The following is a 15,656-nucleotide window of genomic DNA, read 5'->3' as shown; positions in this document are numbered from 1 at the left end:
TATATATATATATATATATATATATATATACACACACACATACACAATATGCGCGCTTTGGTAATCAGTTGGATAAGAAATTTAATTTACATGAGAACATCTTCAGGACAGTTCATCTTTATTTGGATTTTCATCACAGCAGTGCCACTATTTGCTCTACAGATTATTTATTTTTGTACTGTCTGTGATTTAAGAGAAACTTGCATTAGTGGGTGAATACTGTTATCCTAAAACTTGCTCATTTACATATAGATTAAAATGCACTGCCCCCTGGTGACTTCATTTTTTTTTACCACATCTCTTTGGATTTTTATTTTGTATTTTTTTTACCATCTCCATTGCATGTCACATTTTTGTTATGAAGTACTTCTCAACTTTACTGTAGAAAAAAAGTGCTGCATACTCTAAAAGGATTATAGTATGATGATCCTGCAGAGTAATGCTAATTATATAATACTACTGAATGGATAAAACTTTCTAAAGTTCTGATGATTGTGATTTTGTCCACATATGTTAGTCATCCATGTTTTTAAAGATAATACTTTAAAAAGTTTTATTTGAATATATAAAACTGTTTTGAATGGTTTAAAAAAAAAAGGTTGAGAGCCTTGCATCTGTTGATTGAAGTGTGTCTTAAAGTCTTAAAATGCAAGTTTTTGATATGAACTGTGCAGGATCAGTGGATCAAAATAAGGCTTTGGTTACAAAAATAAATATTAAATACATGGACAAAACCCTTCAAAATCTAACTTGAAAATCGTGTGATTTTCTAATCACATTCAGTCTAAAACAACAGAAAACTTTTTACTGTAAAGTTTTTAGACTGTTGATCAAATAACACATTTGTGGCCACTAGCTCAGGCTGTTTTATTTATGCATAAAGGTGAAACTAGAAAACCACAAACAAATTCTCAGAGCAGAAAATAGTCTGCTGCTGGCTTTATTTAAAGCTACAGTAACTCCAAAAATGATCTGAATTAAATGCTTTTTATTATGTACAAGTATGCAGTCAATGATGTAACCTAAAGTTGTTTCCTTTAACCCAGTCTTTGAATAATAATTATTATTATGAATTGAGGCCAAAAAAAAAAAGTTGTCACAGAAAGCATTTTCAGATTGATTTAATATTGCAACTTGCATTTTAAAGACACAGACAGTCTGGATAGACCACCCACAGAGGGCGAAGAGCTCAAGTTCAAACAGGCCCCCCTTCTTATTCTTTGAAGGACAACTTGGACAGAAAACGAGCCACAGGAAAATAGACTCAAATTGGTTTTGTTCAGTCTTTCATCTTGTGCTGCACCCCACATCTCCCACAGACACGTACATGTAGCACACAGTAAGACCAGTCACTTCACAGATCCTTGCTGCTGAGCGACTTTCACAATGTTAGCACTTTGTTATGTAGTATTTACATACAATGTTTAAAAGAAAAAGTACCAGATGACATTAATACCTTAAGGGAAAGGCATAAATCTGTTCCACATTCACCCTTTCTTTTTTTAATTTAAAACATTCTGCACATTTTTGTTGTGTAACTTGGGACTTGCAATTATTCATTTCCTGTGCTTTGACTGTCTCATACAACAACATTTAGCAGCCACGCTTAACATAAACTTTCCTGACTTTAAACGAACATATGGCACTTGTTTTGGTAAAATTCAGTCTACAATACAATTTGTTCCAAGTTGCGTGCTTTTTTTTTTTCTTTCTGCACAAAACGCAGACTGCATGATCAAATCCATGGCTTATCTATTTAAACCTCTGGTCTGCCTTTTCAAAAGGATAGTTGGGGGCTTTGTGGAAAGCTTATGATCAAATAAGCATTTACATTTTGTAACTAACCCTTTGAACAATCATTTTTGACAAGACTGATAAGACCAAAGTGGATTATTGCCGTTAACCCTCCTGCTGCCCTTAGGTCAAAATGACTTCAGTCTTTAAACTGAGCCTCGTGGGTCATTTTGACCTAAGGGCAGCAGGAGGGTAAAAAATAAAAACTACAGTCGTCTTAAATTTCATTGGGATTTATGCAGTTTTCTAAACCTTTACATTGTACAATGTATTCAAAAAGAAGCCCAGTTATAACAATCCACTTTGATCTTTATTGGATTAGCTTTAAATTGATTAATCTAGTCAGTTCAATTCATTTTATTTATATAGCGCCAAGTCACAACAGAAACTAAGACTTTTAAAAGAGCTATTCCAAGATGCAAGAGAAAAATGTTTCACTGACTTTTCACAAAACCCCACTTCAAAAATTTGAACCGTCCCTTTCCATGTTCTCTGCTTTATGGATAACTTTTTTTTTTAACACTTTAAACAGGCTTGTATCTTGACTAAAAAGTTTTTCTTTCTAATCTCTGAAGTCAACAAGGAAAGTAAATATTTATTACCTAAAATGAAAAATATATTATAATTAAAATATTGTCAGTACATAAATACATTTACAATAACTACAGCTTTTAAAAACGTAATGAATTCAATATAACAAATATTTAAACAATGTTATAAAACAATATACAAAACTGAAATCAGACCAGCCTTTTAGCTACACTTGATGACCAATTATCATACATGTTGTGACTTATACAATATTAACAAAGCTTTTTTTTTTTTTCCCCATCTGCTGACAAACCATATTTTACAGCAACACATGGAGCTTGAGTTAATGGTAAAGACGAGTGCATAGCAAAATAGAAGATAAAACTGACAAAGTTGCTTTAGAAAACATTACAAAACCACGTTTAAGGCAAATCTCATTTAAAATTGGCATAGTCTGAGAAAATGTCGACAAAATCTTGTACCACCCTGTAGCAGAAGTCGTACTGTTCCTGCGGTGAAATGAGACACGGGTTAGATGATTATCTAGAACATGTGTTGCTGCAAAGCTTCTTGAAAGACGTTCTTCTGCAGATACTTACAACCGTTTGGACCATATGAGGCCTCTGCATGCGTAAACTCTTCACAGTCTGGAACACGTCTAGCAGGCCTTCTGCCTTGACTCGCTCCAAGATGTTGCTCAGAGCAATGAACGTACCTGTTCGCCCTGCACCAGCACTGCAGCAGCACACAAAGACCATGAAATGAACGTTTATTCAAATGCAGAGCTGGTTTTAGGTTTTAACAGCAATCTGATGTCTACCTGCAGTGTACGACTATGGGATGGTTCCCAGACTGCTGCTGCTGTCTCTGCACTGAGGCGATGATGTCGATCATGCCTTTCCCCTCTGCCGGGATGCCGATCTCTGGCCAACCGTGGAAGTGGAAGTGCCTGATCGCCCTCGTCTGCTTCTCCTGTGAGAGGTCACAACCTTTTTGAAATGTGATTCATTAACAGTTTATGGAAGATGACAGGCGTTTGTTGTGTGCAGACAGGAACGTCCAACCAAGCCCCTGAAAAATGACGTGGGTGGAATTTTGTGAAATACGAGATGGGAAACTTGAAATTGATCATCCCGAACACGTCCTGCTCACCACATTTATCCTTACAGGCGAGAGAGATTTATGCACCGAGTCTGAGTCAATTGTTTCAGACCTTGTTATAAATTTTTGATAAGGAACCTTTGAATTTAATTACCCAAATCAGGAGGGGGGGGGGAGCTAATTTAACTCAAGTTATTGGTGATAATGTTTTGGTCTTCCCTGTGTGTGTCGGTTACTAGAATCTCATTAGATACTTGACAGATTGTAATGAAACTCTCGGAAAGTAATCAATGGATGGACATCTACAACTGATTGTTTGAATTCAAAACAAAGATGGCTGCCACAGCCAACTGAACTCAAAAGAATGGCTGTAACCCAGTTACGGTAATTTTACAGATACCGAACTAAACATTGGTGTAGTAGTAATCATTCAAAGCATGGGATTATACACGTAAAATGATCTTAGTCTAAAACTCTGACACAAAGTAATATAGAGTCATTCAGGGATTGCACTGCCTTGAATTATTTTTGTAGGAAATTGGCAATTTTATCATATTTTTTCCCATAAAATGTAACGAATAAATACACCATCCAAAGTGTCATCTTACATTTTTTTAAACAAACATAAGACCTTTTCTGTTCAATATCACTAAGATGGTACAAAAAGTTCAAAAGTAATTATACTAGAAGAGCCATTAAATGTCATTTCATCATGATAGCTGCTACTGAAGCTCAAATTAAAAACGTTTGCATGTGTGATAGTGCAAAGTTAATTTGCTTACCGGAACATAGGTGAGTACCAGGTCTCTTAGACTGAAGGTTTCACACAATACATCTCCCTTCAGCTCTACAGTGTAGTCTCCATAGGTGACTGAGTCCTCTGTGGGCCAGTACTGGTAACATTTGTCCTACAAAAACAGAAACTGTACCTTTTAATACAGATCTCCTATTCTTAAGGATGTCCTTGTGTATCATAGCCCACCTGCTCCCTCTCCTGGAGTTCAGTGAGCATTACAATAGAGTGGCATTTCCATTCCCAAACCATCCTCCAGAAATCCACCACTGTGTGAGACAGAGGACCCTGTGTGGCAATGTAGTAGTCTTTCTGTCTGTATCCCTAGGTTACACCAAAACATTTTCTTTAAATTTTAGTCACAACCAGGGGCACTACAAGAGGGGCTGTTAATAAACTCTAACAACAGGAAGCTATTCTTGTGCTTACATCTATAAATGATGCATTGATGTAATCTGTGAACTCTTGTCCTCTTCTCATGGAGAGAATTACTCTGTTGAAGTCATCTGAAAAGGAAATAGAGCATCAAAACATGTAGATTACAGCCGGAGATACACTTGTTCACAAAGTTAAAAATACAAACTGCCTCTGAGCAGTTTTTCATGATGGTAATTAAAATGCACCATTAATTTAAAAATCAAAGTATTTATTTTATTTTGTACATTTTTGGTCCCTGCTGCTTACATGGAATAATTTGTAGAACTCTGTTCTTCTTCATGTTGGCAGGGAGGTTTCCAGTCCTCATGTTCTCCTTCATTATTCGCATGTTGGTCAGTTTCTGAGCACAAATCAAACAAGCTCCAGTGTTAAAATATTGTTAATGCTCACTGTGCTTTTAGCCTGTAAATTTATATGGGAAAAAAAATACAAATGCAAGCCAATCAAAGTGATTTGGGTGTTTCGACACACTGATTATTCAGAATGTTAAAACTACATTCCTCATAGTGCAGTAGTCTGTTTTGTTAAATTCCAAAATATAATTGTAGATGTACATTTAATGGTTACTTTCTAAAAGTTCCATTAAAATGTGTCAGTCAGGTGTGGTAGCCATCTTGAAATTGGGTTTACTCCCAAAGTGAACAGTTTGCACATCTAATGATTACATTCCACAAGTTTTATTAAAATCTGTCCAGCACTTTGTGTGTTATTAAAAAAAATCTTATCACGGACAAAACCTATGTCCTATGGATCAAAGTTCTGCTCATATTTTTCTTAGATTGAAAGCTTTTCTAGCAGAACAGTGGTCAGGTCACCATAATGCCACCGCTGTCTGCATTTCTTCCCCAAGCAAGCAATGCACTCACTTTGCTGTGCACACCAGACGAGTGAATTTGACAAAGCTATTTTTCCCTACTGCTTCTTCCACCTTTGTGCCAGTAACTTTTTCATGTTCTTCCTTTAAACCTGCAGGGGTTTTTTTAGGTCTTCTTGCTCTTACAAGGTCCTTTAAATTAGCCAGTTCTTCTAGCCTCCAATGGAACTGACTGCTCTTAAAGCTCAAGTCCGATATCTTGATGTGTACCATTACAATCTGATCAATGTACACAACAAAGTGAGTGCATTTAGAGGAGGAGCTCATCGTCTATTTTTACATACTAAATAGTTGTCTGCTCTCAGTGGTATAGGAAAATATTTAGTCAAGAAACTGCACTTATTGCTATCTCAGCTGGTGTGTGTGTCAGGCTTAATGGATCTGAATGTGAAATGAGATCATTTACCTTAAACTCTTCCTCCAGGCCCACTCGATCACCATCAGCAAAGGTGTTGTGCAGTTTGTGAAGATGTCCTTCCAGAGACGACACATCCAGCTCGGTGTCTCCGTAGAGGTAGTATTCAAGTAGGGCTTGGTAGATGAATGAGTACTGCATCTGTAGGGGAGAATAATCCCAAATATTTAATATACTATGAACAGGCACATGTGCAAATTATTTCAGCAAGGAATAAATAACTCTTCTGCAAACATGCCAGATGTTTGTGTTAAATCATGTGTTGGATATAATGTGTCTCCTACTCACATCTGTTTGGATGAGCTGGGAGCGCTGCTCTCGTATTTTTGAGACAAAACCAAACACGTCAACTTTTTGTTCTTTGTGCATCATGTCGATCATGGCATCTATTACTATGAAGGTTCCTGTCCTTCCAACACCAGCACTGAAGTTACAAAATAAACCACAGTGAGTGAAGCACAACCTTTAGCTGATGTCTGAAGGTTAAGGCATGAGGGGAAACCAAAGGTTTGTAAACACAAACATTTCTACGGTTACTTTACTTTAATAGTTTGTTTTCACACAGATACATAAAGAAAGGTCTATTGCCCAAATATATTTATCTCAAAAGATGTGGGAAACCAAATGATGTGCACGGCTCGTTGGTCACTTATTTTGACATTTCTGACAGAAAACATCCAAATCTAAAAACCACACCACTGATAAAAGTGCTCCAAATCTTATCTTTATTTTTAAGCAGTCCTCCAGTAGATTAAGTCGTAACCACAGTGGCAGCTGTCAAGGTGGAAAACCAAATGATGTGCACGGCTCATTGATCACACAATTAGTTTTATTATTCAGCAAGACTACATCAGTAATTTTGTGTTTCTAATTCGTAGAGCCTGACCGATATATCAGTAGAGCTGATATTTTAGGCCGATATAGGAGTTTTGGGACTTATTGGTATCGATGATAATTGTCACATTATGAGCTGATATAAACACGGGAAACAAGACATGCAAAAGGTGTAATTGTACACTGTATCCAGCAGAGGGCCCATACTTTCAAATCATGGTCGTTCCTTTAAGTTTCACTTTCAGCACAGCGGAAGCAGGAAACAAATACTGTGTAGTGTACTTGGCTGAACAGAGCATGGTAAGTTTATTGCAACTAATCTGTAAACTAAAATAAAAAATCAACGGTAATAAATTCTCTTCAGTCCTCCAACCCACTTGTTATTAGCTACGTGCCTCTCTAGTTAGCAAGCTAACGTTTAGATAACCTAGCATAGGCGATTGCCTTGTAAAACTTTAACAATAACTCTTAACGTAGAGGTAAAATATACCAGTGTTAGTAACGTTATCTTAGTCATCCTCAATGAAATTTAGTTTGTCTGGAATCTTTACTTCACAGCAAAGAAAAACAAATGCTGCTGTTGTCAATACTAATCAGGCCTTCACCATACGTGACAGACTGTTTAAACAATGAATAGGGAAGGGAGTTTATTTGTTTATATTATTGTATCACACTTGATAACATTATGGTAAATAGTGGAGGATAGAAAATGTGATGTTTTTATGACCAGTGCACCATTTGTAAACCTCGAGTGGGACTAGGTCTAGTGTGGTGATTAGCTTAGCTTCATGGTTGCTAACAGCTGTGCTAAATAAACGAGTCCCGCTCCACTCGCTGTTTACAGAGATTCTTGTGGATGGATAAAGCTCAAGTTTTTTTCAGCCATTATATCAGTGATCAGCATTAGCGTTCACCTCCCAATATTGGTATGGGCGATAGCCAAACTTTCCATATCGTTCTGGCTCTACTAATTAGTCTCCAACAGTCTCAGCCCAGGAAATACTGCCTTTAACTCGACTCATCAGTACCTGCAGTGGACCACAATAGGTCCAGAAAAGGGTGGATTCACTGCCTTGACCTTTTTGAGGAACTTGAGCATGCCAATCGGGGAGAAGGGAACTCCAAAATCAGGCCAGCTGGTGAAGTGGAGCTGGGTGACTAGACGAGGAGTTTTGGCAGCATCACTGGCTTGCTGCATGGACAGAGAAAGAAAAACATTTAAAAACAACCAAGAACGGTCCTTTGACAGCTCCTAATAGACTGTAGCAATTCTTAGATGACAGAAAACAAGGATCCAACTATTAACTTACATATTGTACACAGAACTTGCGAATTGTGTAGTCCACCAGGACTGTGAAGTCTTCGACTGCTACCCTCACATTCCCATACGTCCAACAGCCCTGATCTGGCCAGTACTGGTGACATTTGTCCTGCAATAGGATGGCACCAGTATCCATGATTCATTAAATGACTTAAAGTTACTGCTTCTCAATTATTACATAATCATATTCTGAATTTTGTTTTTATAATACAAAGTAGCTCAGATGGATATATGTATATATGTATACACATATATGTTTCAATTTTGCAGCCAATCGGTCCAGATTAGTTTTGAAAGGAAAGGTGAAACCAGTCAACCTACTGGGCGGGGTTCTGATACTGCCTTATGTTCAGTTAAAATAATTTTAATTGATGAACCAGGTTGAAAATGACAAACCTCTTTTCTCTCTTTCAGATTTGTCAGCATGACAACAGTTGCTACTTTCTGCTCCCATATCATCCTCCAGAAATCTGCAACCGTGTCTTCTTTTGGACCTGAGATGCAAAATAAGTACCGTAAATGTAATGATTTTTGCAAGTTTTTTTTTATTTTTTTATTCTATTTATTTTTTACTTACCTTGCGCAGCTATAAATTTGTTCTTTTCAGTATATCCCTGGAAGTAAACACGACAACATACATCTCAAGGACCGCTAATAAAAAAACATTTGTGTAACTTATGCAAACTTCCTATTATAATTCTTTAAAATAGTGTGTTATAAGCTATACAGTTGATAAACAAAACGAAGAACTAAGACTCACATCAACATAAGATGCGTTCACGTAGTCCGAACACGGCTTCCCATCAAACTGGGTCAGAACCACTCTGGAATGATCATCTAAAAGTAAAAACGGACAATTTAGAGGGTTTATGCCACAACCAGCATACACAATTGATTGCTATTGTTGCACACATGAAACCAGAAAGCAATACATATTTTAAATTTTCAAGAGAACGCACTTTTCTTCACCGCAATAAGTCCAAAATACACAAAGCTGCACTCAGCTTGAATAAGTCTAAAACCTGCTAACAATGAGTTGGCACTTTGTTCTTCATTATCTGACAACTGCTTCTAGACAATAAAAAAATGAAAGCAAGCTTTAAAGGGGTACAAAGATGCCTCCAAGTTTAAAGACTTTATGCCAAATTTGCGAGTTGCAATATGTAGCTTCAAATTTTCTTTATAAACATGAGTTATAAAGCATTTTTAATAGTTTATTGGCAATTGACTGAACAGGCTTTTGCGACAAAAAGGTCTATTAAAATGCCACAGTTCTCAGAACGGTTAATTAAAAAAAAAAAAAAAAGAAACCAACTGTATACTGAAACAGGAAGCTGCATGTGTGTGTGTGTGGGGGGAAAATGGCAGTTGAGGAAACTATTAGAATATTGTTCTGTCTCCGTGAATACGTATGTGAACCTTTTATGAAGCATTTAACTGGATTTGTCAGAAAAGAAAAACATGTCAAAGACATATTGGCTTGTGCAGATAGAAACAGGAAACCATGAGGGCTGTGTTTGACCCTGAGCTCCTTCAGAACAGAAAGTACACTCACAGGGAAGGATGTTGGGGTATCTGTTCTTCTCCTTGTTCTCATCCTTGTTGGCCTCCTCGTACACTCCTTGAGGGTTGCCCCCTGGCAAAGACTGCAGAGCAAAATTAATGATTTGACATAACGTGATTAGAAATATTCTGCCATCAGCCTAAAGCCAGAGCATTGTGTTCTGCTGCATATAGGCACTTCCTCTGATACCTAAGCAGAGAAGTTCAACTTCCTGCTATTACAACCATCTAAATAAAAATGTGTTATATGATTCATTTGTCAAATACTTTATTTTGACTCGGATGCTCAATAACACAGAAATAGTCCAGCATGTATGAGTATGAAGCAGTAGATGTCACGGATCATGTGACAGGCTTGTAAATTTCCCCAAATAAAAATAATTCAAGCGGTGGCTTAGACGTTTGTTGCCCTCAATAACATTTAACAGTTTTAGACAGGAGAAAAAACAACTTTAAAACTACCTTTGAGTATTAGGTGATGCTGTTGCTACATGTGACATTTTAAGGCCTTTGGTTGTAAAACGCTGCTCAGTGACTGTTTCTCACTCTGACCTCTCTAAGGTAAAAAGAGATGGGGCGCTTACATTGTACTCCTCCCTGAAGAGCTTTCCGTCATCGGCTGAGCGAAGCCTGTATTCCTCCTCGAGGTGATCGACCGGGATGGGTAAGTAGGTCTTGGATGCTGAGGGGGATCTGGGCAGAAGGACCACCGTCTGTTGCTCTGGGGGGAGAACAGATAGTTGGTATAATGCCTCTGCAAAACTGACTTGGTGGTTTTGTTCAATCATTTCCAGGGAAAACTATTATTTGTGGTAATAATTAAATGATTAGGTCACATTTAATTCTATTCATCAAATGAACTAATGCCACAGTGATAATTTATTATGTTATGTGTTTAAAGAAATTCATTTGGAAAAAAACTAGGATTAGGTTAAATTAAAACAGTGGTTCCCAACCTTTTGGACTAAAAGCTAAATGATCTCTTACATTACTATTACGGTAGTTTTTTTTTTTTTATTCTGTTTTTCTGTGTTTTGATAAAAGGTGCCAATATAATTTATTTAAATACCATAATTTCAGTTTTTTGTGGGAACTAAAAGTTAAATTTGATTTAAAACAACCAGGTATTTTTAAAGAATATTATTTCACAAGATTTTTCTAAAGCAGTCTGAATTTCATAAACACTGAGCTACAGTTTTGTGTGTAGTAGCTGAAAGTCTCCAACATCCACTCTTGAGTGATGATAAATCGTGTGAGCGCTTTCTTTTAAACTTTGGCATTAACAGTGAGAATCAATTCTGTCTGGGTGTTAATAAAATATTGGATTTTAATGGAAGGTAGCAGGTAATAAACATTCTTTCAAGGCACGCTAGATCCTATTTTTTTACTATATTATTTAGCTTTCTTACTAAATGAACCATACATATTATTACATATCATGTATAGCTTTCCTATTTTCTTTTTATCTACCTCACCCTTTTATAGATTCAACTATTTTAGTCAGTTAATCACAATAGCAATGTTTACATGCGCAAAATTCATTGATCAGATGGAAATGTATGCAGATTAAATAATCCAAATGTATTGTTTATATGGGCACGATCCGTTCACGACGAGCGTTCACATGCAGCGGGTTTTTATTCAGAACAGAAGTACTGACATGAGCAGAGTGGTCAACTTTCCTTAAAAAAAACATAGAAGTTCTACTTCTGTTCTACATTCATGATGAACATAAACAAACCTGAGCGCCCAAAATGGACCCGCAACAGGTTTTAATAACGGTGGAGACGTTACTGCTCTCCCTGATTGAGCTACGGGTAATACAGATAATTTGAGCAAAGTATTTAGTAGAAACGTGTCGTTCACTGACCAGTTTTACTTCCCCGACATATTAACATCTAGCCATGCGGAAATACGTGAGGTTGACAGGTCGCACATGCGCAGTCAGGTTAGTTTTCCACGATCGGAATGAAATGATCAGATTAAGTGTTTACATGCACACCGATTGGATTATGAATCGGCATAAATCACGGATTGAGCCAGCTCAGAATAATCCGAATGGGGCGTTTACATGATGGCCGTTTAATCTGATTACTTATGTCCATGTAAACATAGCTAATGTCTTTCAGCTAAAAATATTATATATATATATATATACACACATTTAGTATAAAACTAACTTGAGTTGCATGTTTGCTCTCAAGAGTTTGACATGTAATCCCAGTTCGACGTCGACAGAAGCAGGTGTGGTTGGGAACCACTGAATTAGACCATTTAAAACAAAATTGACTTCATTTAAAAAGTGAACAGATGTATTATTTTTTGACACTGCGTTGTGTTTGCCTGCGCCGCTGCAGAATTCAAAGATCACCAAACACTGATGGGTGTTAGAGAACCAAATGATCCCAGTGAGGAGCCACAGCACCATTCAGCTTTAAATTAACACAACTTGGAGCACGCGGTCGGACAAAGTGACAGAAGGGTGTTAGTAACATGCGATTACTTGTACTGCCACCCTGAGTACCTGACCTGCTGGTAACATGGTGTACATAGACTCAGTGCTGTATCCAAGCACTAAAAGACAAACCACATCACACATGAACAGATTTAAAGGGCAATCTGGAGCATCCTTACACATTTCATTTGATCTATCGTAACACTTCTCTTTTATTGCATTTTAAACAGAGTGCAATAACTGGAAAATCTCATAAAGCCATGTTTTATTTGCAATGGAACATAGTAAACACATACCACATGTTTACACTAAGAAAATGTACTGTTTTAAAGAAAATACAGGTCATTTTGAATTTGATAATCCTAAGGTTGCTGGTTTGAGCACAGGTTGTAAAACAATCGCCAAATCTTTCATGCATGTTCGCTTGCTGTGGCAACCCCTACAGGAGGGAGCAGCAGAAAGAACGACATGCGTTGAGACGAGAGCAACAAACGGATGTAAAGATAATTTGTACGAAAAAGAAACGGCTAATTTTATAATTGATCGTGTTAATTGGCAACAGGTCGGTAAAAGAACTGGGTATTAAAGGAGCACTTTAAAGAGTTGAATGTCAGAAGGAAAGATAAAAAGATATTGTAAAAGTTTTAGAAAAAATTTGAGGACTTGGAATAACCCATCTTCTGCCTTTCTGATGGTATAGAGGTGCATTACTGTATAAGGTGAGGGCAGCTTACACATCTGAAAGAGACTATCAATGCAGAAAAAAATACAGGTTTTAGAACGTGCTCCCATCTAAATGTCTTTTTTCAGGGAAGGCTTTGCATATTTCAGCAGCACAATATTCAACTACACACCACATTACAATATGCCTTAGTTGAATAGTTGAACTAGCCTGCCTAAAAGTAGTCCAGCTTCTTACATTTAACATATATTTCTATCTTCCATTGTTAATAAATCTAGTCACTGCTTTCTGTTTGTATTTACACTTCACACAGTGACCCAACTCTTTTAGAATTGAAGTTGTCGTTCCTAAAGAATGTTACTTTTCCTGTAAGGTCACACGAGTCCGCTCTCATGTCACCGATGTTGGATTCTGACTTTACAGGCAGCTACATAAAGCTGCTGATGAAGAATGCATGTTTCATTCTTCATTGGAACCACAGGAAGTAGAAAACAACCACAAAAATCATGCGACTACCTCAACATACAGTCAGAAATAGACAGCTTGACACCTCTTTCTGTCGGCTTGTCCACGTTTTTATTTTTACATTGCATTAAATTGTTAGTTTCCTCACTCCAGCATCTTTTGCTTAGAATTAATCTCAGTGAATCTTTTGGCAGACCACTTGTCTCCAAGTTTACACTCAGCCTCCAAGTGTGCAGTTTGCATTACCTTGTTCTTCCAAGATGCCATTTGGTATTTTCTTGTCAACTGTTGTGACGACTGCTTTTCTCTGGTTTTTTAACCTGCAGGAAGAAGAACAAAACAGACAGTAAAAAAAAAAAAAAAAACAGGATTAGATAAAGGAATTGTAAAAATGATAAGCACAGCTAAGAAAAACAGCTTATCCATGAGTAAAAAATCTCGACGTCCTACCATCTAAAGCTCGAGAAGCTATTTTTTCTCATTAGCTGATGACTTGGTTGAAGTCGGAGTTTAGTACAGAATTTTTTTCTTCACTCTCAAGTTGCTGTGTAGCTCCTCAACCACAGCCTGCTGTGTTCTCACTAAACATGCGAGGGAGGCAGCTCGCAGCACTTCCTGACTGGGCTCCGCCTCAGTGACTAAAAGGAGGAAGTGTTTGTCACCCCGAGCTCTGCCCCTGGGCCTGGCTCAACGCCAGTCAATGGAAGCCAGGGAGGAAATAGCAAGGCAAGTAATATCAGTGTTGGGGAGGTGTTTTGTTTTTTTTACCTGAGGAAGTACCAGAGCAGCAGTATGATGATGAGCAGCAGCAGGAACCCAACCAGCACAGTGGAAAGGATATGGTGACTGGGGGATGTGGCGTCTTATGAGGAAGGAGAGGCAGAACCAAGATGTTAAGGAGCACCACCAACACTTTTGAAAAGCAGGACAAAGCACCGCTGCTGTGATAAAATGAATACCTATTTTTCGGACTATAAGGCGCACTTAAAATCCTTTAAATTTTCTCAAAAATCAACAGTGAGCCTCATAATCAGGTGCACCTTATGCATCAACTCTGGTTGTGCTTACTGACCTCGAACCAATTTTATGTGGTTTTTGTGAATGAGTTGAATAAAGTTTGACTTATCTGACTGTTTTGTTTTGCTTAATGCGCCGTATAATCCGATGCGCCTTATAGTCCAAAAAATACGGTACTTGGAACGGCAACACATCTCCTGGTCAAAGAGCCAGTTTAATAACTGGTCTCAGCAGGATTTGGCCAACATAGATAATCATCTGCTTATTTCATCCTGTTGGTATATCTAACAGAAAATTAAAAGCTCTAGGAATCAGACCAGACGAGTCAAGGCTATACAGTCTGCTATTAAATCTGTTAAGAAAGGTCTGCAATAAGCTGTAAATGACTGTCTGGGGCTGCTTCGTGTCGTTGTGATCCAGTAATAAGAAACTTGTGTAAGGCTGTTAACAGGACAGTCTGGTCATTTTTGAAGCGTTGTTCTGTCATGTGTGTTGCTACGTGTGCTGAGCACAGAGCAGGTGATGGTAAAGCTTGCACCATTGTATGTCTGTGCGGAGGCTGCTGAACGCATCGCCAGGAGATGAGTAAATTTTGGGGCAGACCAGACGTGCTAATCAAGCGGACTGACAGTTCATCAGCCTCAGCATCAATGACATGATACAAGCATGCACTCCCACACAAATGTTACAATGAGACACAATCTTATTCATATTTAATTTCATAGTTTGAAATTAGTACCTACTAGTGGTGTAACGGTACACGTGGGTGTATTGAACCGTTTTGGTACGTCATGTTCGGTTCGGTCCACGTACGTACCGTTTCGGTTATTTTTTCATTCATTAAATTTTATTAACAAAAAATCTCTCGCATAATCGTGCGCCGCGGAACTAAAGTTCCTAAGCGTGTTTCAGCACGGCGCTCTTATCTTGCAGCACGCGTAGCATTAGCAGCATAGCATCTCGTTGCGGTCTCCTGTTTGGGAACATTATGGCTTTCTTGTTAAAAGACAAGTGAACAAATCCAAAGCTGTGTACTGTCGACGTTGTTTCACGGAAAGTGGATCTGCAGCAGGCGACACGTCGAACTTGTTAGCATGCTTGAAACGACATCATCCGAACATGAACGTCTCTTCTAGCTGCTTGGTGCAAAGAACGATAACAGCAGCATTTAAACAACCTTTATGAGGTCATTCATATATACATACATATCTATATATATATATACATACATATAAATATATATACATATATATAAATATATATACATATATACATACATATAAATATATATACATATATACATACATATAAATATATATACATATATACATACATATAAATATATATACATATATACATACATATAAATATAT

General features: G+C 37.5%; 1 protein-coding gene across 1 annotated transcript in view; it reads right to left on the bottom strand.

Moving 5' to 3' along the window:
* Nucleotides 1-2,759: 2,759 nt before the first annotated feature.
* Nucleotides 2,760-15,656, bottom strand: part of ptprea (protein tyrosine phosphatase receptor type Ea) — a 110,104-nt gene continuing 97,207 nt past the window's right edge. The window contains exons 4-21 of the mRNA XM_037690919.1: nucleotides 14,035-14,128; nucleotides 13,513-13,586; nucleotides 10,249-10,385; nucleotides 9,657-9,747; nucleotides 8,862-8,938; nucleotides 8,679-8,715; nucleotides 8,498-8,595; nucleotides 8,091-8,210; nucleotides 7,809-7,972; nucleotides 6,235-6,370; nucleotides 5,938-6,087; nucleotides 4,904-4,997; nucleotides 4,649-4,725; nucleotides 4,409-4,543; nucleotides 4,209-4,334; nucleotides 3,146-3,297; nucleotides 2,925-3,060; nucleotides 2,760-2,834 (exon numbers count right to left, since the gene is read on the bottom strand). Coding sequence (XP_037546847.1) covers nucleotides 2,760-2,834; nucleotides 2,925-3,060; nucleotides 3,146-3,297; nucleotides 4,209-4,334; nucleotides 4,409-4,543; nucleotides 4,649-4,725; nucleotides 4,904-4,997; nucleotides 5,938-6,087; nucleotides 6,235-6,370; nucleotides 7,809-7,972; nucleotides 8,091-8,210; nucleotides 8,498-8,595; nucleotides 8,679-8,715; nucleotides 8,862-8,938; nucleotides 9,657-9,747; nucleotides 10,249-10,385; nucleotides 13,513-13,586; nucleotides 14,035-14,128 — 1,973 coding nt within the window. The remainder of the gene's footprint in view (nucleotides 2,835-2,924; nucleotides 3,061-3,145; nucleotides 3,298-4,208; nucleotides 4,335-4,408; nucleotides 4,544-4,648; nucleotides 4,726-4,903; nucleotides 4,998-5,937; nucleotides 6,088-6,234; nucleotides 6,371-7,808; nucleotides 7,973-8,090; nucleotides 8,211-8,497; nucleotides 8,596-8,678; nucleotides 8,716-8,861; nucleotides 8,939-9,656; nucleotides 9,748-10,248; nucleotides 10,386-13,512; nucleotides 13,587-14,034; nucleotides 14,129-15,656) is intronic.

This window comes from Nematolebias whitei, chromosome 17, assembly GCF_014905685.2.
Source record: "Nematolebias whitei isolate Nwh7 chromosome 17, NemWhi1, whole genome shotgun sequence".
Taxonomy (NCBI): Eukaryota; Metazoa; Chordata; class Actinopteri; order Cyprinodontiformes; family Rivulidae; genus Nematolebias; species Nematolebias whitei.
This window is presented reverse-complemented; position numbering and strand designations above follow the sequence as displayed.